The sequence below is a fragment of the Taeniopygia guttata genome, chromosome 10 (assembly GCF_048771995.1).
Source record: "Taeniopygia guttata chromosome 10, bTaeGut7.mat, whole genome shotgun sequence".
NCBI lineage: Eukaryota > Metazoa > Chordata > Aves > Passeriformes > Estrildidae > Taeniopygia > Taeniopygia guttata.
In genome coordinates this window covers 18,593,469-18,620,160 of record NC_133035.1, presented here as the reverse complement: position 1 = coordinate 18,620,160, position 26,692 = coordinate 18,593,469, and the positions used below count along the sequence as shown (strand labels likewise).

General features: G+C 45.5%; 2 protein-coding genes across 4 annotated transcripts; one reads left to right on the top strand and one right to left on the bottom strand.

The window, feature by feature from the left end:
• Positions 1-44: 44 nt before the first annotated feature.
• Positions 45-15,743, bottom strand: SLC24A1 (solute carrier family 24 member 1). 3 transcript variants are annotated; one of them, XM_041718413.2, is made up of 11 exons: positions 15,611-15,743; positions 13,036-14,073; positions 11,625-11,684; positions 11,046-11,154; positions 5,088-5,171; positions 3,375-3,475; positions 2,561-2,767; positions 2,103-2,192; positions 1,097-1,263; positions 386-453; positions 45-249 (listed from the first exon to the last, which is right to left on the bottom strand). In XM_041718413.2, exons 2-11 carry the CDS (start codon positions 13,954-13,956, stop codon positions 245-247), a joined length of 1,812 nt encoding a protein of 603 aa, XP_041574347.2. In that variant the 5' UTR covers positions 13,957-14,073; positions 15,611-15,743; the 3' UTR covers positions 45-244. The 3 variants fall into 3 exon arrangements, with proteins under 3 accessions (XP_041574347.2, XP_041574345.2, XP_041574346.2); XM_041718411.2 differs by having other exon boundaries at positions 45-453; XM_041718412.2 differs by lacking the exon at positions 5,088-5,171 and having other exon boundaries at positions 45-453.
• Positions 15,744-17,140: 1,397 nt separating this feature from the next.
• Positions 17,141-26,656, top strand: INTS14 (integrator complex subunit 14). Its single transcript, XM_002192315.6, has 12 exons — positions 17,141-17,451; positions 17,542-17,815; positions 18,900-19,007; positions 20,745-20,900; positions 21,838-21,956; positions 22,396-22,538; positions 23,252-23,344; positions 23,825-23,969; positions 24,223-24,356; positions 24,459-24,577; positions 24,953-25,018; positions 25,848-26,656. Exons 2-12 carry the CDS (start codon positions 17,594-17,596, stop codon positions 26,097-26,099), a joined length of 1,557 nt encoding a protein of 518 aa, XP_002192351.1. The 5' UTR covers positions 17,141-17,451; positions 17,542-17,593; the 3' UTR covers positions 26,100-26,656.
• Positions 26,657-26,692: the final 36 nt, after the last annotated feature.

Genomic DNA, 26,692 nt, shown 5'->3' with positions numbered 1-26,692 from the left:
TTAGTATATGTTCTGATCCTAAAGAAAAACAGTAGAGGCTGACACACCACTTAAGATTGATTTATTTTTTAGTATGTTAAAGATATCTTGTTTTCAGTAAGTTTGTTACAATTCTGGTTGCTTTTTTTTCAGTAGAAAAACTGCTACCTCAACCCCCTTTTGATGTTGCTGGATCCTCACACACATCTTGAAGAGTCCACATGTCATACAGATACTGGGCAGGATATTATCTTGTCCTCTAACATCACGCTGATGATCAGAAACACAAAGTAAAGAGCAAACATGGTGAGGCCCAGTAATTTGTTCATTTTCCATTTACAGGCAGCAATAGAGACAATCACAAACAGGAGCATGAGGAAAAGGAGAACGATTGCACAAAACAAACCATTGCTGCTGACTGCCACGGGGCTGAGGCCATTGAAGATAGAAAAAAGAAACCAGGGAACTGGCAGGCTGCAAGGAAGGGAAAAGTAATGAAATAAGTGTTTTAAGGCAGTTCATTATCTATATCATAACTAAGCAATTTTTCCAAACTGTTACAGGGAAAAAATGCATTATTGTGTTCAATATAGCTCAGCATAAATCTAAACTGGATGTTTTTCCTGTCAAAACTGCATTTGGATAATGCTTGCACTATCATAATGCAATCCTAGAGTAAAATGGTTTGAAAATAGTACCTAAGAATTAAGTGCCTTGGTGAGCTATAATAAAGAATTGTCCTGATGGTTTAGGATGGGAGATGCAGGCACTGATATTGACCCCCAGGAGCTGAATGTCTCTGAGTGACCACATAAGGCTCCTGCCTGTATATTTTGGACATTAGCCAAAGTTGTCTTGCATTTTTGTCTTGAAAAATTGTTAATTTTGTGTTCATTGGTGATTTTGTGAATTGGGTGAAGACAGTGGGCTGAGTTATAACAGTTTGTCTTTCCTTGGATTTGGATTTGGGTTGGGCTTCTTCAAGAGGAACTGGTTGTTCAGCTGCCTTTCTCTTAACTACAGCTAAAATGAAATTAACTGAGGCATGTCTGGTCTCAAACCAGGTAACTTTGTGTTTCAGAAGAAATGCAGCTCTTAGCCTGGCCCTGGTACTCACCCAACAGTGATGTCAAAGATGTTGCTGCCCACGGAGCTGGACACAGCCATGTCCCCCAAGCCCTTCCGGGCCACGATGACACTGGTGATGAGGTCAGGGATGGATGTGCCTGCTGCCAGTATGGTCAACCCCATAATTTCCTCTGATATCCCAATTGTTTCACCAACCTAATCAACACAGCATTGGGTAGGGCTGTTAGCAGTGGAACATGGAGTGTAATTGCTCTGTGCAGTGTTAGGGTTTGTGCCATATTTGAGTTAAAATATTCCAAGTCCCACAAATATGGCAGCATTTTCCTGCTTTATAGGATTAAAAAGTTCCATTTTACTGTGTCTGTTGATTCTGGATTTGCTCTGTAGTGTAGGAAATCTGACCACAGTGATGCCAGCTCTGAGGCGAGGTCAAGTCAGCTACAGCACAATTTTCCTGTCCTCAGTCCTCTTCTGGTTGTTGTCTACCTTTGCAAATTTAGCATCAGCTGTGCAAGATCTAAGGGCCTTTGGCGATGACAGTCCTTGAATTTATGGCATGATCACTGTGCATGTGCAATATATCACTCAATACAGATTGGGGGCTGTTCCTACAAGATGGAATTATTATTTCCCAGAATATGAGGTGAACATTAGGATGGGGGAGTGAAGAACAGTTAGCAGCTTCCAGAATCAGAACTTGTATTTTCCTAGAATTTTAATTAGGTAATGGATAATTATGTTCTGCACAGAACATTCATTAATGAAAAGTCAGAATTAAGATAAATCTTGATGGTGCTTTTCCTTTCACTAATGCACAAACTCCCTTGGAAGCTCTCAGAAATGAATGAGTCTTTGTGAAATCAAAAAAAAAGGAAATCAAAAATTCCCTTTTGGGTTCTAACAAAACAAATTTTCTACTGTTGTGTTGGATGACTGCAGCTGTAATTCATCAGATAAAATGCCACACTAACACTGTTCCCTCTCCATCTACTTGTTCTGAAATGGGGATTTGCAGAAAGAACAAAACGTCTCACCTGGTGAGCCCACCACACCATGAGATAAGAGAATGCAGCAATCCAGAGGATGGATCCAAAAAAAGTGATTACAAAGAATTTTTTTGATTCCTGTTGAAATCAAGTTTGAAAAGAAAAAAAAGAGAAGTTTCAGGGAAGTTAATAGTCCCCATTGAAAACTGTTCACCTGGAACACTTCACTGTAATTGATTGCTTTAACTTGGACCCTGGTCTCTGTTTGCTGTTTTTCAGCTTGATTGGGTGACCTGTAGTTGCTAGAACTTGTGGTTTATTAAATTAAGTCTCTGGAATGGCATTACACTGCAGCTGGGGCTCCTGTCCCACTCCCTGCAGCAGTAACAGCCCTTCAAACTATGCAAAGACTCCAGACATGGAAAAATGGACCCAGGGACTCTGGCCCAGAGGAAATCTATAGCTCAGTTAATGACTCCAGGAGCAGAAGGAAGGTGGATTCTTACCAAGTTTCTGACATCAGGCAGAGTGCTCCAGAGAGGAAAGACAATGGGGAAGAGGAAAAGGTAAATTGCTTGTTTTGTCCTTGATTCTGGCCATTCCAGAGATAAGGGCTCATCATTTTCATCACCGTCTGTGCTGTCACCATCACTGTCCTCCTGGCTCTCGGAGCTGCTGTCGTCTGAGGTGTCACTGCTCGACGGGGGCTGTGCCTCAGAATAAAAAATCAAAAAGCCAATATATTTTCACACTATCAAGGAGCTGCAGTTACTCACTGTGGCCTCACCTGAGCAGAGCTCACATTTGTAACCTGCTGAGGGCAGCCACAGCTCTTGTGAGACAGGACCCAGACACACCCCAACCCTGTACATGCGTGTTGTTAACTAATGGGCATCCATTAACTAGAACCACCTTTTAGACACAAATATTTCATGTCCTCGAAAAAACATTTTTTTCATTGGAACTGTCAAATAACATCACCCAAAAGGGATCTGGGGAGCAAAACATAACAGTCTGCTGGTGAGCACAGGACAGGCAGTGCTCTTATCTCCTCTTACCCTGGAGTACCCTCTGACCTCAGAAGAGTCACTTGAGGGGACAATACTATCCAGTAACACTTGGTGTCGTAATTTGGACCCAATTTGTGTTTATAAGCCAAAGTGTTTCATCCAGCATCTTAAATTACTACACAGAGAGCCTATTTATAGATGTGAACATGGGTTGGGTCCTGTCCCAACAGCTCTGGAGAGGGAAGAAGGAAAGTACACATGAAGTTCAGCCTGGGTGGGCACTTAGTGCCTGTGCTCCTGGTTTTGATACCTGTCCATCCTGTGGCACATCTGCCTTCTGTGTACCTTTGCTGGGCTCAGAGTCACTGGCAGGAGTTACCTGGACGCTGCTTGGTGCTTTCTTTCCCTCTTCTGCAAAAGCAATAAGAAGGAATGCTGGTTTCAGTCATCCTGGATGGGTGGCCACCGTATCAGGGCATCACCTTCCCTGTGACCAGCAAGAGCTTTGAGCTCCCCACCACAGTGGTGGCATTTCAGGTTAAGTACCCTCAGATTGCTTTGGTTTGTTGTGTGTCCTCCTTGACTGCTGTGGTTGTGTTTGGCAGATCTGGCAGAATTTGGCCCACCTGGAACAGAGACCTTGGTGCTCCTCTGACCTTCCATGCAGAACTGCTATAAGGGGCAGGGAAATGCTAATTACCTCATCTACAGCTGAAAAGAATTTCTTGGTTTCTTTCTGGATTCTGAAGATTGTGTTAAAACCATCCTTAAAACCCAGAAAAGATGTAAAGCTTTGCTTCTCAGGTTCCACCCCCAGCTCCCCCCTCCCTCCATAGAGCCCAGCATTCTCCAGGGACCTGATACTCTTCAAGGCTTCTGAGAAATGACCGGGATGTGCTGCCAGACTTTAATCCCTGGTCGTTTGGTGGGTATTCAAAAGCAAATAGAAAAGTGCTGACACACACAAGGAAATAACTGCAATGTCCTGCTGTTCCTGCATTAACCTGCATAGCCAAGAGGAACACAGAAACCTCTGTGGGAACAGAGCAGAAATATGGATAACACAGAGCAGGGATGAGGGAGTGAAGTCAGTGTGGTATTTATAGCACACACCAAGAATTTACTTGGGGTTTAAACAGTGTTTTTCTTGAATTTGGGCTCATTCACCTCCGTGAGGCCCAGAATTGGAAGGTGCTCAGGTGCCTGGGTCATGTGGAGTTGGGACCTTCCATACCAAAGTTTCTTGGTGTTCAGAATCTTCAGCCTTGCTGGCAGTACAAATCTGTGTTGTAGCACAGGTCAGCTCTGGCTCCAAGGCAGCCTTTGTGTCAGGAGTGACTGACAGAAGGCAGACTTAGGTTTAATGTTAGATTAGAAATGCTTCCATGTGAGGGTGGTGAGGCCCCCAGCACAGGTTGCCCAGAGAAGATGTGGCTGCTCCATCCCTGGAAGTGTCCAGGTTAGACAGGGCTTGGAGCACCCTGGAATGGTAGAAGGTGTCCCTGCCCATGGCAGGGGGTGGAATGGGATGGTCTCTAAGGTTCCTTCCAACCCAAACCATTATGATTCTGTGATTCTATTAAAGGAAGGGTGCACAGGTCCTTGGAACTGATAGAGATACAGTGTAGATTATTCCTTCTGGAGGAACCTTCTGTGCCCTTCTGCAAGTGTGTGAAGGTACTTTGTTTTAACAAACACCTCATTTGCAGGGTCTACCAAAGTCCAGCAGCACCCAGTGCTGTGTGCAGTGCCCTGATTTCCCTCCTGCACTGCACCATGACCATTTCCAGTCCATCCTTGCAGCTCTCCCTGCCCTGCCTCACCACCAGCTCCTCTGGGGATGGCTGCTCCTGCCCGATGGATGCCTGCTGCATTGTTACAGCAGCCATCTGTGCCCAGTAACAGCACAAAATTTGTGTTAGACCCCAGGGTTTCCATGCCTGCCCTTGGGCTGTGCGTGCTGGGAAGGTGAGGGCTTGCAGTGCAAAGCAAGGCAAACAGTGCTGGCTCTTCCTGCACTCACCTGGCTGGGAGCCTTGTCCTTCCAGGGTCTCAGCCTTGACCTTGGCCACATTGCTCAGGATGTCAACCCTGTCTTTCAATTTTGCTGTGGGTGAGAAGGACACGAGCATCAGGGGCTATCACTGCAAAGCCCCCCTGGACCTGCCTCCCTCAACACACACATGCTCTTGCCCCCTTCCTCCTGCAGGTGCTGCAGCCAGTGCTGCAGGGCTTGTTTTAGCTGTGACCTCAGGTTTTGGCTGCTGCTAGCTGGTCATAGCTGTTGTATTTAACTGCTTAGTGCTACAGCAATTACACCAGCAATTTGTCATGGAACTATTTAAAGAGACCCTAGAGTGACACTTAAAATTTTAACTTTTATATTTTCTAGATTCTGTACTGCATTAGTACATAACTCTGAACTTCATAGAGTGTTATCAAGTTCTCTTCACAGTTCAGTCTGACAAAACAATCCTTTTCCAGCCCCAGAACCAAGGACAGCATTGCAGCTTCAGACCCAAAAGGTACAAACAGCAAACTGAGGAGAGCAATTTGGGAGGATGGGACTGCATAACCTGAAGCTGTAATTGGACAATTAACCCCAATATAGAAATGGACCAAAAGTTATAAAAGTGTGAAAATGTGTGACCTGCTGTCCATCTTGGGTGGGAGCTTGCACTGCCCAAGGTGTATCCTTTGAAGGCCTTTTCACAAATACCTACTTTATTCCTGTAACACTGCCTAGCCTCTGTTCTAGCTAACCTCTCAAGGCATCAAGAGGAATGAGAAATCCATTCCAGGTCAGTAAAAAAAAGGATATCTGTACTTTATAGGAAGAAAATGCAGAAAGAACAGAGGAGGAGTTTTGGTGCAATATCATCTTCCCAACGGACTATTGATTTTTTTCTAGGCTAGATTATGAGCAAACTAAAAATGACACCTTCCCCCTGCCATGTGGCTGTTGAAGAGGCTTTAGGGTGCTGCTTGCAGCCTGGGGAACTAATGGGAATGGAAAATAAACACCTTTTATCTTCCAGTTCCCTGGAAAATGATTGATTTTTCTAAGTAGACACAAGTGTCTCCTGCTGGAGCTGATCTAAATTCCTGGTATCCAGGTAAAGCATGGTTCAGGCTGTCTGAGAGATGTTCTTCACTAGCACAGGTCTGGTGCTCTACTTCTGGGACAGCTGAGAGCTTCTTCCACTGTGAACCAAGCTCTCTCAGTTGAGCTGCTTTTTTACTGGTTTACAGTTTACTGTGGAATTGTGTGTCTCTGTAGTTGTTTTTTGCTCAAATATCTGACTGCTGACTCTCAGTGAAAGTGAACAAGAATGGGCTCAAAGAAAATCCCCATTTTGCTCTAATCTATGTCCTCTGTTGAGCTGTACACCAAATGACTGGGGGTCACTGGGTTTGCACATAGGCAGTAGCCACAAGAATTGGCCAATGCTGTGTTTGGCTTGTGTGCAGGGCTGTAAAATAATTTTCTCTGAAAGTTTTATCACACTGATTTTATCTACTGTGTTGTTGACTATGCACCCATAAGGTGCAGTTGTCATATTGCCTCAAGGGCAGGGCCCTGCCATTTTATTAATCACAGTGACATTGAGATAATTGAAATAGCATGTCCAGCCATGTGGGCAGAACTATTGTTCTGAGCTGAACCTTGTGAAAATCAGTACATTCTGCTGTATGTATATATCCAATAACTGGGCCCAGCTCAGACAGGAAGACCTCAGGGGACAAGTCCTACTCTGGTGAGATTCCTGCTACTGTCTGACAGAAACATTTTTCACCAGCTGGGATTTCCACTGAGCACTGGGATGGTTGGCTGAGATGAAACTATCATGGAGTACCAGAATGGTTTAGGTTGGAAGGGACCTTAAAGCCCATCCAGTCCCACCTCCCTGCCATGAGCAGGGACACCTTCCACTATCCCAGGCTGCTCCAGGCCCCATCCATCCTGGCCTTGGACACTTCCAGGGATCCAGGGGCAGTCACAGCCTCTCTGGGCACCTGTGCCAGGGCCTCACCACCTTGCAGGTAAGAATTTCTAATCTAAATTACCATTTCTTCTCCTTTGAAAGGCTGGCTGGGACTCAAGAGCTTGACTCTTCCATGCTCCTTGTCAATACTGAAGGTCAGGGGATGTGAAGTTCTGGCTTCCTTTCCCCTGTGCTCATGCACATCCCTCAGTGCAGGGGTGACCTTTTGTTCCCAGTCTCCTCTAAGCACGGGGCAATGCATCCTTCTGTTTGGCTTTTCCCTGAAGCTGCTGCAAAAGCTCCTGTCAGCAGGGTCAGGGCGGTCAGGCTCAGCCTGAGATTATGGAAAGTGAAGCTCCTGGCTTGCTGCCCTGAGCCAGGCCCCAGGCTGGGAGCGCTGGGTGGAGCCCAGGAGCATCTCTGTCAGGATAAACAGATTAGGCCCAGCCACTGTCCAGTTCTCATGAGATCAGCCTCGTTTAAAAGGGTGTTAATTCCCCTGACACACAGTTCCTGCAGGAGGGACTGAGATTGGAGGCAGAGCTGGCTCTGAGCTGGCCAGATCTGCAGGTCAGCACGGGGAGGAAGGATGTCCACGGGCTCAGTCTGGGCTCAGCTGTGCAGGGCAGTGTCCCTCTCAGTCCCCTGGGGCATTCACTGCTGGCAACTCTGTCCCCAGAGCTCAGAACCCATCACACAGGACATGTCTGGGTCCAGTTGCCCTGAGATGCTCTCCAGGAGAATTCTTCTCCTATGCATTGATAGCATCCAGAATGGACTTCAGGTGGCAGCTGAGCTTCTACCTTGAATTTCACTCTTACATTTAATTCACTCTTTGGCTCTAATATTCAATCTAACAGGATTGACAACATAATCAGCAGGAAGGATTTTTTTCTTTACAATTTGGCATGAACCTGAAGGAATTGGAGATTCTGCTGTATAAAAGTGGAAGTATAAAAAATAGTCTTGTGATTCCTTTTTCCCCTCTGGATCTGAAATGCTAATGAAGCAAGGAGAAGCTGTAGCTGCCTTCAGCTTCTCCAGCCTGCAACAGTGCCCACTGCTCTGGTGTAATTTCCAAAATCATTACCTTGTTAACTGGGGCATAGTGAGGGCAGGCAGCTCTGACAATCTTTCTGCTGGAGCCTTTTGCTTCATTCAAAAAGAAATGTAAGCTTCTGCTTTGTTCCCTGTGTGACTAGAGTTTAAAGAGGCTGGGTGTAAGGCTAGAGGTTCAGAAATGAGAGGGTTCCTGGGCATTTCCAAAATCCTCGCTCCCTTTACTTCCCCAACAGTTCCCTCTGGTGTCTAATGGGATGATCTGGAAAAGATCTCATGCTCTTCTACTCCCTTTCCCAGGAAATCGGGAAAAGGACAAAAGGACAAACTTGTTAGAAATTCCTAATTTTAAAAAAGGCACATTGAAGGTAAAAAGTTCTATCAAAAATATAATTCAGGATGCCATGTAAATATTAGAACTTCTAAAGTAAACACATAGTCTCTCTGAGACAAAGACTTATGTAATGATACCTTCCTAATTCAAAAAGAAATAACCCCACATTCTGAACTCATTCCACTCTTCAAAAGAGAAATTTTGTTTCACACAAGGGGTGTTGCAGCTTTGCATTTCACACTTCTACTGTATTTCCAAGACCTCTGCCCCTTAAAGTTGGGTTTGGAGGCCCAGTGATGGCAGCTTTTCTATGTTTTGGACCTTGCTGCACTGAAACCACTTCTGTGCTGCCCAATTAAAAAGTGAGGGCAGCCAAATGAAGGAAACCCTACAGATTCCTGATTGCAGCAGGTTCAGTGAGGAACAGCTGAGCAACTGTTGGTAACCTTTTCATTCTGTTGAGTGCTCATTTCCACAGCCTGTAAGTGCTGTTGCTACAGGCCTTGGCAAGAAGGAATGAGGGCCCTTGAGGAAAGATAAATTGCTTTGGGATCATCTTTTATGTGGCAGCCTTATTACAGAAATGTGCCTGGTACAGAGAGTGCTGCACACACAGCAAAGGGAGGGACGGTGTTGGTGATCCATGGGAAGCAGGTACAGCTGTCCCCAGGGTCCCACAGGGCTGCAAGGCTATTAACACAGGACTAGGAACTATTAACATATCAGAACACAAGTCCCCACATAAACCTTGGCAGGTTCAAATCCTTTCCCACATCCTTCCTTGTGATGTCATTCCATCTCTTTGGCCAAGCTCCTCAAGGCACTTAGGTTTTCCAGTCTACACATAAATTCCTTTTCTCCAAACTCTCTTTTCTTTAGGTAGGAAGTTATCAGATTAAGGAGTATCTCCTACAAGACACACGGGATTTGGCACATTGGCTCCTTGATTTTTGAGTGCTGAGCTGTTGTAATATCAGTAATTTTATTGTTATATTTTATAAGGCGGTGCCTCATTTCTCACAGCCTTGAGTGGAGCAGGCAGGTACCTGGGGCAGAGGTTTTGCCATTAACTCAGTGGCGTTATTAAAGGCTCTGGGATATAAAACCCCTCTGGAGAGGCTGCTGCAGCCCATCCCCGCACGGTCCCTGCGGTAACAGGCGCACATACACACGGTCACACTCCCATCTAGTGGCTGCCGCACACACACGGGAACTCACACCCTGCCGGGTGTTGGGTATCGGGAAATTTCTGCTCCCAAAGGGTTCTCAAGCCCTGGCACAGGGAGTCACCACCCCCGGAGGGATTTAAAGGATGAGCCTTGGCAATGCTGGGGGAACAGTCGGATTTGATGATCTTAGAGGTCTTTTTCAACCTAAATGATTCTGTGATTCTATGTATTGAGTAGGGAAGTTCTCTTTGAGAGAAAATCCAATCTGGTCCCCGGCCCTGTTTATTCCATATTCACAAGGCCTGGGAACGGCAGCCTCTTCAGCAAGGACAGTGGAAATCTCCCAGTAGCCTATTCTGGGCTGAACTGGCAGGGTTCTTCTTGCCTTTGGCTGCACTGGAATCTGTCAAAGCAGACACTGGTCTGCCTTGCTGTCCTCCTCCAGCCTCCTTTTTTCCCTGGATCAGTTTGTGCATCTGGGATTCTGATCTGGAGAGTCCTCTTTGTAACCTCTGTGAGGCACACAAGAAGTGTTGATCTGCTTAGCTTCAATCTCTCTTTGAATGGGCAACAGATAATCTCTTTAGAACAAGTAGGGCAGTGGAGGGGTGGGGCATATTCTGAGCTAGGAAAGAAAACCTTGAAGATGTTTTTTATCAATGTGCTTCACTATTTATTTGAAAATAAACCTCCACAGTGTGATTGGATTAAAGTTAATGTAAAGCAACACATTAAAAGGCTGTGTACAAAGACCCTGGTCTGACTGGAGATGAGGCTTCTCTGCACCCTGGGTAGTTTAAAAGAGGTCTTGGACCTGAGCTGGTCATTCCCTGGCCCTGGGGAGCAGCCATTGCCTGCACAGGGCTGTGGACACACTTTGCCATGGCAGTGATGATAGGTGGGCTTTTAGAGGTGTCAGCCTGAATCACACAGAACTGGCCTCACCATCATGATTAGCATCTCAGCTGGGATTTTAACCACTGTCAAAAAGAGAATTCTTCAAGGGTTTTAACCTCTTTTTGTGCTGCTGTTTCAGGGCTGGGATGAGGTCTGAGCTAAGAAGAGGAAGATGGGATGTGCTACGTGACAGAGGAAGCCTGTAACTCAGGTTTGCTGCCCTTGAAGTCAGAGAGACAGCAGAGATGTCACCACTTCTAGGGACCCCATCAGCAGCAGCTGCCACCACAGCAGTAACCAGATTGACATAGGAAAAGTAGATATGGCAGGACCAAAACATGAGGTGTTTGTCCTTGCCAGCACACAATTAGAAGGGGCACATCCCACTGTCACAGAGCTCCCCACACCTGACACCATCTGTGATACTCAGCTGCACCCTAAGGGTGAGTTGCTGACCCCAAAATACTGATTGTATTCCCAGTGGAACCCCTCAGGGCTGTGAACCCAAGGCCCTCTGGTGTGGAGCATCCACTCACCTTCTGCCAGGGGGTCCAGGGTGTGGACCATGAGTTGGACGATGGTGCCGCGCATCTGGGAGTTGTGCAGGGAGGCCGAGCTGCTGCCCCGCTGCAGGCCTGGCCCAGGCTGTGGGGAGGACCAGAGCCAGTCAGTTCCAGCTTCTTTGTTCTCTGCATCAGACAAGGCCTCTCCAGGCCATGGGGCAGCAATTCAACAGCAACAGTGTTCAGTGTTTGCTATGGGAAAGGACAGACCCCGCCAGCCTCTGCTATGACAGCCCAGGAAGAAATTTAGCCACGAGACCAGGTAAGAAGAGTCACTTTCTGAATTTCTATATGACTGTTTTAGAGCAGAGAATGAGCAGCACTCTTCTAGTTAAATCCACCTGGGAAGCCTGAGCTGTCTCTTAAATTTTATAAAAGTTCCTTAAAGGACAGGAGTCAGACAGGTGTCCTCTTAAGCAACTGTGCCTGATATGATACAGGCTTTGGGGCAGGTTTCTTGACACAGGAATTGACACTTTTATTTATGGCCTGACATGGGGACAGATTCAAAATTCCATGACTTCAGATCCCTGTAAAGTTGCTTAGACCTACCTGCAGCTTCCTCACATCTGGTGCCTTCATTGTTCCATCATCTACAACTGCCCTGCTTGTCTGCAAGCAATGAAGAACAGAAATAACCAATCACCTCTGCTGCTTCAGGATCTAACGATCCTCCAGGCTGTTGCCTGTGGGGAAGTGGCACAACTGACACAAATGTCCATGGATGCTACTGAAAGAGCCAAAGCCATGAGCCTCCTTAAAACCACTGGCTTCTGAGAAAAGCAAGATTCTACCTAAAGCCTCCCAGTGAGGATGCAGACACCTGGGGGCAGACTCACAACTGATTCCTGTAGCTACAGACAGACCCAGACTTCATCCCCAAACATCTGTATCCTTACTCATTTTCCAGCAGAGTGAAGGTTCAAAGGGGGAATTTTTAACAGTGATTAGCATTACTTTCCATCATTTATCATTTCTGTGATTAATTTCGCCCAAGGGATAGGTTCAGCAGCTCTTTGTTATGCTACTAAACATTAGTGAGAGTTCTCTGTAAACTTCAAATGCAGGGCTGGATCTAATTTGTGATGTTTCGTGATGTCCACAGTGATGTGTGTGTGTGTCACTGCAGTTTCTTACATGTGTATCCCACTGGAATGTAACCCAGGAGCTTTCAGGACTCCCAGCTGTGAGCACTGGCTGAACAACAAATCAGCAGTAGGAAAGAAAAGCAGTTTCTCAATTCTGCACCACTTCAACTATCCTCACTCTCCTTATCTGCTTCCTTCCTTTCCTTAAATAATGTGGAGTACCAGGATCAGAAGCAAAGCATGCTTGAGGGCCAGGGACACATCTGACCAGCAGAGCATGCAGTGCCAGGGGACAGTTTGAAATCTGCTGGCATGGAACTGGGTTTGGGTACTTCAGTCTGGTGCCAAATGCTGCCCAGGAGAGCACGCAGTGGTTGCTAAAGCTGCCAGATGCCTTTCTGTGCTGCTGATCGGGTAAGGAGTGATACCATCAGCATCCCAGCAACACATCTGGCTTCAGAGAGGGAAAAGAGAATTTCCTTCAACATCTCTCAGTTGCAAGAGGCTGGGACAGAAGCCTTCTCTCTCTTCCCTGTTTACCTGAATTGTCCAGTCTTATTCCCAGACCAAGAATGTGCTCCAGCAAGTGCTCTTTCTGAAACTTCTTTTGAACAACCCAGTAAGCAAAATCCCACACATCTCTGAAAGCCGCTAAGAGACATTTAGTAATTGCACAGGTAGAACTCCCTTTTAGTGATGTTCTCCAATTTCTTAGAATCTCTCTAGTTTGCATTTCCCCCATTTTAAAACCATAATTTTTTACTAGTACCTGTATTCTGAGGTTCAAATATGTGCTTTGTGAAGGAGATGCAGTTTTTCTTTGTGGTTTACACTAGTTATTTCCAACTTGCTCTCTGAACTCTAAGGACACCAACCTTCTGCAGATGCTCTGCTGGTGCTGCCTGCACAGCATTTAGCTTCTTTTTCAGCTCCTGCTTCACCCATTGCTCCAGGAACACATTCTGTTTCATGGTGAACACGTATGTGGCATAGGCAGTCAGTAAAAGGAGGCTTTCCCACCAATCAATGACACTGTCTAGGAAAAACAGGATGAGCATCAGTAAGTCTACAATGTAGAATGTGATGTCTCTAAATAAGGGCCACCATGTCAGGTGGAGTATCTGCCTCGAGAAGAGGGCACAGGTGCCAATGACAAAGAGGATATTAAACACTGCTGAGCCCACAATGGTACCGATGCCGACATTGCTGTGTGAGATGAAGACGCCTATGAGGGACGTGAAGAGTTCTGGTGCTGATCCACCTGCTGCCATGAAGGTGGCTCCAGCCACATCTTCAGAGATCTCCAACTTCTCAGTGATCACTCCCAAAGCAGGCACAAAATACTCATCACACACTATGGCCAAGGCCACAAACACATACATCATGCCAAAGATGTGAAGGACAACCCACCCTTGCCTGCGTTCTTCCACACTGAACAGGTCCTGGGGATATTCTCCTTTGGACTCATAGGATGGTTTTTCATCTGGGGAGCTTTCACTGGCATTTTCTTGCTGTGGTGTTGTCCCCACTGACGTGGTGACGGGCACGGCTGGCTCAGGATCCACATAGATGCAGTGTCTTATTTTGGGTGCTGTGGCATTGCCTCTTACAGCAGTCTTGTTGCTGGGGAGGTCCCTGGAGGTCACTTTAACAGGGTCCGTGGGTTGGGGGGCTCTGTGTGATGCTGGAAGGGCAGAGGGGCTGAACTGGAGCTGGCAGACAGAGACGACCAACACTATGGCAAGCAAGAAGAGGATTCGGTTCCTGCGTAGCCGCCTCCTCCGTGGTAAATGCATTTCCTAAAGGTTCAAAACTCAGAGCTGTGTCCAGAAGACACTGAAGACTTCACTTGGTCAGCAGTTTGCTGATCTGAAGCATCAGGAGTGGAACTGCACAGCACAAAATGGGGAATCCTGCAAAAGAAAATTGGGTGTGAAAAACAAAGTACTGCAACTTTCCACCGTTTGGGCAGCAACACTTCACTGACTGCTTGTCTATTTTTCAATAAAAAGAAATGGACTTAAATGAGTAAAGAGATATCTAGATCCAGGTTTCATTCTATTTTTTAATATGACTGTAGGCTATGCTGATTAATAATCAAAGATTTGGCTTAAGAGAATGGAGTTGTCTGAGGCAGTCCAATCCAAGCTGAATTCTGGTTCCACCAAATGTCCATATCTAGGAGCTGCTGCATTGATCAGGGTCCAGTTATTATTCTGTAATATTATAAATTGGGTCAGTGTTGTGCAGAAAGAGTGGATATGGCTTCTGTCAAAGAACCAACTTTAAATTGCTAAAAATGATGCTCTGAAGACAAGACCAAGCTGTTCAAACCTCCCTGCTAAACCAGTTATTCACCAAAATAACCCCAGGAGGATGGAAACTGGTTTAGATGTGATGCTGCTCCGTGGCTCTCCAGCCTTTCACTTCCCAGGAAACCATCCAAGGAAGGGTGAGGTTTTTCCTTCAGTTTGAGCAGAGGGTGAGAAGACCATGGTTCTAGTAAAACTGGGAGTGCTGAGCAGCCATTTGTTTCTATGACTACATCTTTTCAGGGCTTTCTGTAGAAATCAGAACTGGCAAAGTGGAATTGTAATCATACCTTTTATTAGGGGGTAATTAGCATATCTTGCATAATTATGTGAACAGCATTTAGAAAGGGAGAGAAATTGTAAATGCCAGAGTGACAGTGCCTGCAGCTGTGACAGCATGGGGACAGGGTTTTGGGGCTGGACAGAATTCACTCTTCAGCACTGCTTGAATGTTTTACTTGAGAATGACACTCTCCATGGATTTTTTTTTTTTTTTTCCTCCAGAGTGGGCATGTTACATTATTCTTTAGCTGTGAATCATAGTTTTCTAAGCCATTCTCAGATAAGCTCTTCATGCAAGTTATCACACATTTACCCTCTTGCATAACACCCAGGGAAGGTATCAGCCTAAATTTCTTGCAAAACAGGCAATGTTAATTTAAATAGTTGGGAGGATCACTAAGGCAACAGTAAGAGAGGGTCATGGGAGTACCTAGATAAACAGATGACACAAGCTTTGCTTTTCATACATAAAAAGAAAAGAAACATATATGTGGCAGAACATCACAAGAGATATAACAAATTGCATATTAAGAGAAAATAACTTTCCCTAATAAAGACAGGAGAGTTAAAAGGATGGCACGGAGAGAACACAGTTATGTACACACTCCTATTTAAATACTGATTTTACTTCTCTCCAAAATGACCTTCTCAAAAGACGTTTTGTGAGCAGAAAGAAATCCAAAGCCAGGATCAGTTCTAAGAGCTCTGCAGCCTTTCACAACTCCTGACCAGAAGAATGCAGAAGAGTTGTTTCTCTAGTCTTCTAAGTTTAGATCAGTTCCTGATAAACTCCTTTTCTCACCTCCTGTCTCAGTAACACAAAATCCAAGCAATCAAACAAACCTCCCCGGCCTACCTTCCAAATGTTTGTCCAGGAGGAAGGGGAGTTCCAGGGGCTGGGTGTAGTGCTGGAAGCTTCTTTGGTAGTTAACAGCCAGATGGGAGATGCTGTTGCAGAGAGAGGCGGGGGGAAATGATCCCATTTTCAGGATGTCTCCTCTGCTGGCAGTGTCCTAAAACAAGAGCGGGTCAGGTGTGAAGGACATGTTAGTGGAGGAATTCCCAATCCAGTTTAATACCCACAGCCCCTAAGAAGATTAAATAGTATTGTATAGATTTGGGTCTATCTCTGAAGCCAATACCTTTGTCTGCTACCACAGGTTATTCTCAGTGTGAGGACAGGTGATTATCCCCTTCAAAAACTCCTGGACTGAAGCACCAGCCATGGACACGGATCACCCTCACGGCACCGGCAGTGGGTAAATCACATTTATAAACACTTTTAAACAAGCCACATGGAGCTGCATTTTGAGGCATCTCTGGTGGCTGACAGCCCAGATGCTAGACAAGCAGCTCTGCTGGTCTTTGCCACAGTATATGACCACTTTGCAATGCCAGAGCAAGGTTTAAAACTCGTTGGCTCCTGGAAAAATCCCTCAGGGCCTATGCCAGGAGCACTGAGGCAGGGACCTGGGGATGGTGCCCATGACTCTTCTGTGGCACTGATGTGGTGCAGCTCCACAGGGGAAGAAATAACATCCCTGGCCAAGGATTTAACAGCCACAACAATCTAATAGTCAGATTTATCACAGGAGAATTAGAAATTTATGATTTGATTTTGGGTTCCTCATGGCGAGATGGATGTTCAGGTGCTGGAGTATGTCCAAGGAAGGGAACGGAGCTGGGGATGGTCTGGAGTGGCTGAGGAAGCTGGGAAGGGGCTCAGCCTGAAGAAAAGGAGGCTCAGGGGGACCTTGTGGCTCTGCACAGCTCCTGACAGGAGGGGACAGCGGGGGGCGTTGGGCTCTGCTCCAGGGAACAGGGACAGGAGGAGAGGGAACAGCCTCAAGTTGTACCAGGGGAGATTTAGGTTGGATATTAGGAAAAATTTCTCTGCTAAAGGCGTGTTCAGCATTGCAGCAGGCTGCCCAGGGCAGTGGTGGAGTCCCCATCCCCGGAGGGATTTAAAAGCTGTATGGATGTGGCACCTGGGGGCGGTTTATGGTGGCTTTGGCAGTGCTGAGGCAATAGTGGGACTTGATGATCTTAGAAGGTTTTTCCAGCTAAACTATTCTGTGAATCTCTGATAATTTTAAAGCAAACTGTTTTCCGAACACACAATTTCAAGAGCACATCCCAGTTTTGCACTGGAGTTTATTGCCTCCACGCCCCCCCCTCACTCCCACACGAACAGAACGGGGAGAAGGAGACGCACTGCCCAGCCGGGATGCTTATCCATAAAGCCTTCTCCACACACAGCGGTCATTTTGGTGTTATTTTACGTGGGCACCGCGTTCCCCCAGCCCGGCCATCCCACATTCCCATTTTCCCGCATTCCCGCTTCCCGCGCGGCGCGGCCCGGTTTTTCCGGGGGGACGCTTTCCCTGCCGCACGCATGGCGGCGCGGCGGGCCGGGCTGTGCAGCAGCGTTTCCCTTCCGCCGCCCCGCTCCGTGCCCGCCGCCCCGCTCGGCCCCGGCCGCGCTCCGGGGACAGCCCCGCTGAGGGCCAAGGCTCGTAGGGAGGGCTGGATCCCTGCCCGACCGCCCTCAGAGCGGCAGGGCTGCGCCTTTTCCCCAGCGAGGCTCAGCTCCTGCCGTCTCCAGGCCTTGCGCTGCGGCCGGCTGGAAATGCCGTGTGGGGTTCAGCGTGTATTCAGCTAATCCGTGCTCAACCCCGCGTTGTGAGGGGGAAAAGGGTAATGTCGCTTCTCCCCGGGGTCAGCGTGAGGGGGCGAGCTCCACAAGTGCAGCTTTGGTAATGCTTTGTGCCTTCCCTCCCGCTGCAGGCAGGAGGTCCCGGCTGAGCCGTCCGTGAGGGCGGCGGAGGAGCGGCTCGCCATGCCCACGGTGGTGGTGATGGACGTGTCGCTGTCCATGACGCGGCCCGTGTCCGTGGAGGGCTCCGAGGAGTACCAGCGCAAGCACCTGGCTGCCCACGGGCTCACCATGCTCTTCGAGCACATGGCCACCAACTACAAGCTGGAGTTCACGGCCTTGGTGGTGTTCTCATCCCTCTGGGAGCTCATGGTGCCTTTCACAAGAGACTACAACACGCTCCAGGTAGGGGCTGTGAGCACAAAAGCAATAAGCCTTTGTCATTTTTTAAAATCGGCCAATTGTACCACCAAAGCAGGGTGAAGCTGTGTGATATGGTATCATCCTGTGCACAACGTCTTGAATTGAGTGGGTTTGTCCTAATTTTAAGGGCAGGTGAAATCAGTATGTTTGAAACAGTGAATTTCGCCAGTTGCACCTTTGCAGGTGAGCACTGGGGTGTGGCTGATTGACTCTGAAATGGGAGGGAGGGAAGGGCTGCCTGATGAACTTCTCCAAGTGGGTCTGTGATGTCCCTGTTTTTATGTGTAGTTGTTGGTTTGTTCTTGATAAGCGATGCAGCTGACAGGACCATTTAGAAAGGCTTTGAGTCGAATTATTTGATGGAGAGAAGCTGCTCCTGAGAGTGTGTAGAAGTCAAAAGAGTGCAAGAGTGAGAATAAGTGATTTTAGGCTTCATAGATGCAGTAGGGAATTGGGAGGAAGAAATGGAAAGGAGAAAGTCCAAGAGGGAAATTTCACATGAATGCAGTAAGGCCCCGGAGCCTCTGAATCCAGTAAATATTGTACATTTGTATCTGACCCTCACATGCAGGAGGAAATGACACATTTGTGTCACAGGGCACCATAGTCTCTGTTATGCTTGCAGTTTAGCAGATTAATTTTCACTTCCTTAAAGGCTTATTGGAGAAATTTTGCAAGCCAGGAGCCCAACCAGGCTCCTTTAGCAAGTTCATCTCACAGCTGCACCCTGGTGATGCTGTGTTAAGTGAGAGGTTTTTACTTCTAGGAGAAAAGCTGGTTTATGGGTGCAGATGTGAGTTTTGAGTTTGTTTCTCCCTGCCAAAGAGTTTTTGTGAAACAAACTCCTTGTGGTCTCTGCTCTGACACCTGTGAGGATTTTCTCAGCTAAACGTTTCCTGTTAGATGTTTCCTCAGGTTTTCACTTTTTAAAGACATGCAAAGGTGTTTTTCACTCTTAAAGAGCTGTGTTGATAATATTACAGCTCCTTCAAAGCCAGGAGTGCCTGCTGGGTGTCTCCTGGCAGGGATGTTCCCCCAGCAGTGACTGTGGTGTTTGTCTTTGCAGGAAGCCCTGAGTAACATGGATGATTATGACAAAACCTGTTTGGAGTCGGCGCTGCTGGGGGTTTGCAATATTGTTCAGCAGGAATGGGGGGCAGCAATTCCTTGCCAGGTATGGCTGATTGCACTGCTTTAACTTCACTGCATGTTTAGTTACCCCTGGCAGGGAGATTGGAACTTGGTGATGTTTAAGACCTCTTCCAACACAAACCATCCTGCGATCCTGTGATTGATTCTATTCCTGCGAGTTGCACACACATAGAAATGTAAATGTAATTTGAAAGTTTGGAATGCTCTCAGGCATGCTGGTGCTGCACAAGCACAAAGAATTAGTATTTTGGCTAAACCTGCAATATGAACAGAAGGTGATCTTTATAAAATATTCAGCAGAAAAAAAAAAAAAAAGAAGATACTGTTTCCTGCCCAATGTGTTCTTGTAGTGCAGTGGATTGTAAAATGTGGCTCAGAAGCGCTGTTGTGCAGGCCTAGTGTTTGATCTGGATGCAGTCTGCTGTCCCAGGAGCCTCACTGCACTTGGAAAAGGTGTAGTCCCACTTCAGGAGCCTTTCCCTGATGGTTTCCAGGGCTTGTAACAATTCCAGCTCTCAGCCAACAGCGTGGGGCTGCTGCTGAGTGTGTTTTGATCTGACTTCTCTCCCAAATGAGTCATTTGCCATGCAGCTGCTCACAAACCCCATTCAGCCCTGCAAGCTCTCAACCTTCCAAATCTGCTGCCTTTTATGGCAGAGTTTGCTTTTAACCCTGGGTTTTCTGAGACACTTGATTTAAGTTCAGCAATTTTGCAGCTCAGTGAGCTGGGAAGATGCCTGAAGCAATATTCCTTATGGAGAAAAAAGGATAGAAGTTTATTGGTTAAGCAGTGCTTCATCATCCAGCAGGGACAAAAGGCACCTTGGGAAGCAAAGAACAAGAAAGATGTGAAAACCAAGCAGAGATTAGACCTCAACTATTTTGTCTCTCATTTGTGTCATAGCTCATTTTACTGGCACTTAGGTGCTGGGGTGGAGGAGGGCACTGAGGAATGTGCTGTGCAGCCCTGGAGTAGTGGAAAACATCACTGGTGAGCACCAGTTCTGAGGATGAAGGGAGAGTACAAATCTGGATGTAGCAATTACACATGGAGTTTCAATTGGATTTGATTTTCCTTATCTACCAGCCAGAAATCATGCTTGCTGTTGCCATGCAACATTAAAGTAGCAGCTTTTTTACTCCTCTGAAAGTGACTGGGTCACAGCTGAGTGTAAATAATCCCATTATTCAGTGTAATTAGTGCAGGTTTCCACAGGGATTGGCTCTGGATGTGCAATTGAATGGAAAAGTGTGTGGTTTTGCTGTAGTAGTTCTGCTGCAAAATATGAGCATAATGCAGCTGTATTTGCAAAGAATTAAGATCACTAATGCTACCCTTTTTTGAGGTTTCTGTGGCTTGTAGTGGAAGTTGAGTTGCTCTCCAAATTCTGCAGAAGAAATGGGCTTTACCATCCATCTGAAAACAAACCTGGAATCATCGAGTCCAACAGCAAGAGGCTGGTTTTTGGCTGTGTAGTCACTGTCTTTCTAGTGTACACTTAAAAATGAAATATATGAGATTCAAATTTTGGTGCAATTACCTAATACCAAGAAAACATTTATTTACCATGCACACCATGTAAACCATGAGGGTTCAATCTTCAGTTTCTCCTTGATGTGGGGTTCTGTCTGGAAATCATGCCAGCAGTTTTTGCCCAGCTCTGTGGAGGAAACCCGGTGGGAGCAGGGATTTTCCTGCAGTGTGTGGGTGTTGGGTGGGCGGTGCGGTGCGGCTGGAAGTGTCCCATTGTCCCCGCAGGTTGTCCTGGTCACCGACGGCTGCCTGGGCATCGGCCGGGGCTCCCTGCGCCACTCCCTGGCCACCCACAGCCAGCGCAGCGACAGCAACAGGTTCCCGCTGCCCTTCCCGTTCCCGTCCAAGCTCTACGTCATGTGCATGGCCAACCTGGAAGAGGTGATGCCTTATTCTTTCTTGCATTGCACAAGTGTTGGTCTTCTCTGAACTAACGACCAGCTCAGCACAAAACATTGCGTGGATGTTCTTGTGCTTAGAGGTTTAGCTGACATTCTGGTGCTTAGTTATTGGCTGAAAGAGAATTTTAATTTATAATTAATGAATTAATGATGGAATTTTAATTTCTCTGTTTATATTACTACGGTATTAATTACGTCGAATGCTTTTGGGGCTCTTCTTAATCTACAGTTAAATTCTTGAATAAATGACTTGTCTTGCAAAGATGCTCAACACTTAAAACACAGTAGCTGTATGTAGAAATATGAGAGGGGATAACTGAAATCTCCAAGCCAGTGTTCAAACCAGTTTCCCTTAGTTTTGAAGGAAAGGTGTTAAATTTCTTCTTCTCTTCTCCTTTTCTTGCAAATTTCAATCCCAGCTTTAAAAATCTTCACATGAATTAGAATTCTGCTGCACAAATATTTGTTTAAAAAGAAGCCTATTTGACTAATGTTTGTTAGATTAAGTTTTATTAATAGCATTACTTTTGATTTGACTCCTGTATTCTTGTGTCCTTCACAGAAGGGTTTTCTGCTTAGGCATCAACTAGATATCTTTGTTTCATGGTCTCTGTCAAGGATGATGCTTTTGAGTAAGCTGATGGATGGAAGCACTGTTAACATCTCAAAATAACTGGGAAAATATTTAAAATAAGTATTTAAAATAAATCATCTATTTCTGATAAGTAATAAGAGAACATTGCCTGGGAGACAAAGAATGTTGGTTTATTTGGAAAGGAGAGAGAGAACAAAAAATCATGGGAGCATCCAATCAGATGCTTTTTGCTGTGTTGTATATTTTCTTTTAAAATACTGGTTAGTACAAAAGAGAATAAAAAGATCACTCAGCAAAAATATTTCCCTTTCTTTTTCTGCAGCTTCAAAGCACAGATTCCTTAGACTGCCTGGAACGGCTCATTGATTTAAACAATGGGGAGGGGCAGATTTTCACCATTGATGGCCCCCTGTGCCTGAAGAATGTGCAGTCCATGTTTGGGTGAGCACACTTGTAGATAACAGAGCTTTGGGAAGGTTCCCAGTTGCTATCTTGAAAGGAAAGGAAATACAATAAGAAATTTGGTGATATCACATGTCCTTTTTTAAACTCCTTTTTAAACTCTTTTTTTTTTTTTTATTTTATGATCTTGTTAACTGTAATTTCATATCGGCCTTCAATGGTTATGGTCAATATTTATTTTAGTCTTTGTAACCAAACCGTAGCATCTGTTTATGCTTGGCAGATAGAAGACAGTAATTTCCATAATTATTGTTCATTTGCCATGAATGGGATAATGCTGCTCTGTTTCATAATTTAGCAACACTAGAACTATTGCATTAACTGTAGTTAAAACAGGTTTGGGAGCTAAATTAGTGTGCTTTAGAGAAACTGTTTGCATTTAATATGTATTATGTTTTCCTTAATAACTGTGTTCTAGAAAGCTAATAGACCTGGCTTATACACCATTCCATGCTGTCCTCAAGTGTGGCCACTTAACATCTGATGTGCAAGTATTTCCCAGACCAGAGCCTTTCATTATAGATGAGGAAATAGACCCCATTCCTAAAGCCATTAATACAGGTAACAAATCTTTGTTTGCTTTTTTACTAAAATCCATTTGATTTCTGCCCTTTCACTACCGCCTCCCATCCTGTGGAGTTATTGCTTCATCCACTTTTTTTCTCTGCAAGGATCAGTCTCTGACTGTGAATTTTTTTGGTGTATGTGTGGCACCAGGGAATAAAAATATCATCCTACTTCATCCATGTGTACCTGGCTGAAGGGCTGGAGTAGGGTAGAGGCACTTTCAGAGCTCAGGGTGCCAATTTCTAGGGGTAGAGACTGGAAGACAGCCACAGGCTGCTTTCCATGAGCACCCTCATAAGCTTCAGGGAGGAGAAATTATTTTTAAAAACAACTGTGCAAAACAAAAAACCTTCCCAGCCCTCCCATTAGTGGACACAGCTCCCATGAGCAGCAGGTTGCTTTTTCTCTTTTGGAATTTATAAGACAGCAGTGGATTGTGTACAGTGTAAATACCAAGGTGTCCAGCAGCAGTCTGTGTATGCTGAAAGTCACCTTCAAAAGTTGTGTGTTTTATGTATTTCTAACTTATTAACACCTTTACACTCCAGTTGAGTTTGGGTTCTCTTGTGCTACCTTGAGTCATTGCTTCAGAAAACCTGGTGGCGTAAGAAGTGGTGACGTTAAATAGCCTCTGAATACATTTCAGTTATTTCCAAATATGGCTTAAACTGTCTTAAATCTGATTTAAATCTGTTGTTTCCCTGCAGATCTAGAAATTGTTGGGTTTGTAGATATTGCAGACATTTCCAGCCCTCCTGTCTTGTCTAGACACTTGGTACTACCCATTGCACTTAACAGAGGTGAGCAAGTTGGGTTTATTTACTTTAAGCTTCCCTTGTAATGAGGTTTAGACTGGAAGCACAGGTTTTTTTGCTCTGTCAAAATACTAGATGTCGTATATGTGTGATTGCATTAAGATTAAAACCTTGACCACAGGCTCTCTTAGTTTGCATACTGTTTTCTTTGTGAAGTTCATAGAGGGACCAGGGTCCTTACAACATCATTTTTAATATAACATGCTAAACTTACAGTTCAGAATAATAATGAGCCATGAAATATGTGGTGCAAGATGAATATTTAATGTCCTTGAGTATAATGCAGTGGAATATTTATGTATCATTATTGTGCCACTTTGCCCAAGCAGTTCATTCTGCAGCTGTTTGTTCTACAAAAGTATTCATTAACTCTTTCAGGCTTAAAGGGTGGTGTCATGGAAACAGAACTCTTGTGTTTGAATTTATTCTCATGTTTTCTCTTTGTTTGCTTTGATTCTTCCCCAGAGGGGGATGAGGTGGGACCTGGGATCACAGATGACACTGAAGATGAGAATTCAGCTAATCAGATTGCTGGGAAAATCCCCAACTTCTGTGTTTTATTACACGGCAGCCTGAAAGTGGAAGGCATGGTGGCTCTCGTCCAGTTGGGGTATGGAGCTGGATGTCTGCCTGAAAAATCTCTTACTTTGCTCATTTAGGCTTTATTTATAAATTATGCTTATTTTTATCTGTATTCTGTGCAGAACTCTGCACTGCTAGACTAAGCTGTGGATTTTTAATTGCAGATTTGTTTCTGTCAATACAAATTGCAAACACTGAGCCTCCACACAGTGAGAGGGAGGCACATTCTAGGCAGAGGGGTGGAAGATTTTCAGCCTTTCAGAATTTGCTCTTTTCCACAGGCCAGAGTGGTATGGAATGCTTTATTCACAAGCTGATAGCAAGAAGAAATCAAACCTCATGATGTCACTCTTTGAACCTGGTCCTGAGCCACTCCCATGGCTGGGGAAGATGGCACAGCTTGGCCCCATTTCAGGTACTGGTCACGCTCCTCTGAGTAACTCTTCACCATTCAGTGCTGTGTAAATGCTCTTGACAATTCTTAGTTGCTAAGTCTATAATTTCTTTTTTCTCCCAGATGCAAAAGAAAATCCTTATGGGGAGGATGACAATAAGAGCCCTTTCCCCTTGCAGCCCAAGAACAAGCGCAGCTATGCCCAGAATGTCACTGTCTGGATCAAACCCAGTGGCCTTCAGGTAATGACCCAGCTTGGGCTGCTTTACCTGGAGCAGCAGAAGCCATCTCAGCAGGAACTGGGTCTGTGCATGTCTCACCCATTTAATGTAATTGCTTTATTGCTTTTCTTTCATTTTTATAAACACTGCCTCTTTACAATGTCGTGATTAAAATGCAATCAGAAAGCATAGCTTGTTTAATGAGAGTTGTGTCTCCAGTGGAGCATCTGGCTTGGTTTATTTGATTTACTATAATTACCAGCTATGTTTCAGCCTTTGTGAGCTGCAGTCTTGTCAATGGTCAGGATAATTGATCCATAAAGAGTTGGGGGTTGTTCTGCAGCTTTTCCCAGAAGCTGCCAAGATTTTTGGAAATTTTTTTTCTCTTTTCTGCAGACAGATGTACAGAAGATCTTGAGAAATGCAAGGAAACTCCCTGAAAAAACACAAACCTTCTATAAAGTGAGTAACGTTCCAGACTGGCCTAAGTTTGATCCATAGTGGTGCATTTGACAGAGGAGCTACACTGTGTGTTCTGTAAAAACTTAGACTAGTTAGATGAGACAAGGGGGTTTCATTTCAATGGTCTGGCACTACATTTTCTGGCATAGATGTGCATGTCTTCAAGGGCCCCTCAAGACCTCTGCTCCTCCTTCCATGGTGAAGGACTTCAACTTCTATGCTGTTGCCCAGGCACAAATTAACTGAGGGACCAGAGAGGAATAGGAACACAGATTTCATTCTGAGTCTTGATAATCTTTCCTCCTTTTTATCTACAATGGAACCAGAGAAAGACAGTTCCAGGCACTTTGGACCACACCATAATGATCCATAACCAGACTGTAGATGGAGATAATTATTCCTCTTGCGAGCTTAGTGCTGAAGCAGTTTGGTAATGCAGTCTCCAGAGACGTGAGGAATGAATACCCTGCCTAAGTGCACATCAGCACTGTTCAGTTTACAGGGAAGAAAAATCAATGTATCTACATTTTACTGGACACTGTGGTCAAACAGGATTCAAGTCAGTGAAGCCTAAACTCGAGCCCTGCTGGGACACAGATGAAGCAGGCAGGTACAATAGCTGAATGCACAAGAGGAAGAAGTGGAGGTTTATAAGAAAGGATCAAGGGAAGACCACTGTTATTATCTTCAGCCCTGACTTTCTATCCACGAGCAGCTGGGCAGTTTCCAGCAGCTGCACTGTAACATCACCTTTAAAAACAGATACAATAAACCCACGTTTGATGTCGAGGCTTGGAGAGGCTTTAACAGGGGTTTTGTGTCTTTGCAGGAGCTGAATCGTTTGCGAAAGGCAGCGCTGGCCTTCGGCTTCCTGGAGCTGCTGAAGGGCGTGGCAGACATGCTGGAGCGGGAGTGCACCCTGCTCCCCGACACTGCCCACCCCGACGCCGCCTTCCAGCTCACACACGCGGCCCAGCAGCTCAAAGTGGCAAGTACTGGAGCCTCGGAATACGCTGCCTATGATCACAACATTGCTCCTCTGCAGACAGACTTTTCCGGTAGCAGCACTGAGAGAATGTGAAGTCTCCATTTTGGGAGCTTCTCTAGGTTAAGGCTCAAGCGGTTCAGATTTTCTTCTGGCCTGTTCAATCACTGTTGGAAGAAATTCCTATCCAAATGGGGAAGTTTTGCATCAGTGCTTTCTAAACAAACGTAGCTCATTTGTGGTGGCTTTTAGTCAGACCTGAGAACTGTGGAAAATGTCCCAAACCCAGTGATGGTGCTGGATGATGGGTGGAAGTTATTTAGTACATGTGAAAAGAGAAAAAATTGCCACTGGCAGCTCTTGAGTTCTGGCCTCCCCAAAATGCAGTTACTACATAACTGAACTCGCTGGTGAAAGTACCCCTAAAGGCAGCTACTACACTTTAAACATCAACTTGATTAGTCCAAAGAAAGGTGTGAGAAGCACCCTGCAAGATCAGATACAGAACTGACTTTATGCCCAACTTGACAGTCTGTACTGAACATTATCACTTGCATTGCAGTGCTTATACTTCTGAAAGTAACTTGATCTTGGGACACATGTTTTTTTATTTGCATAATACAAATAAAGAGTAATTCTTCATGAAGATTTAAGTTAGGTTTGTTCTGTTTTCATAGCAACCAGGCTGT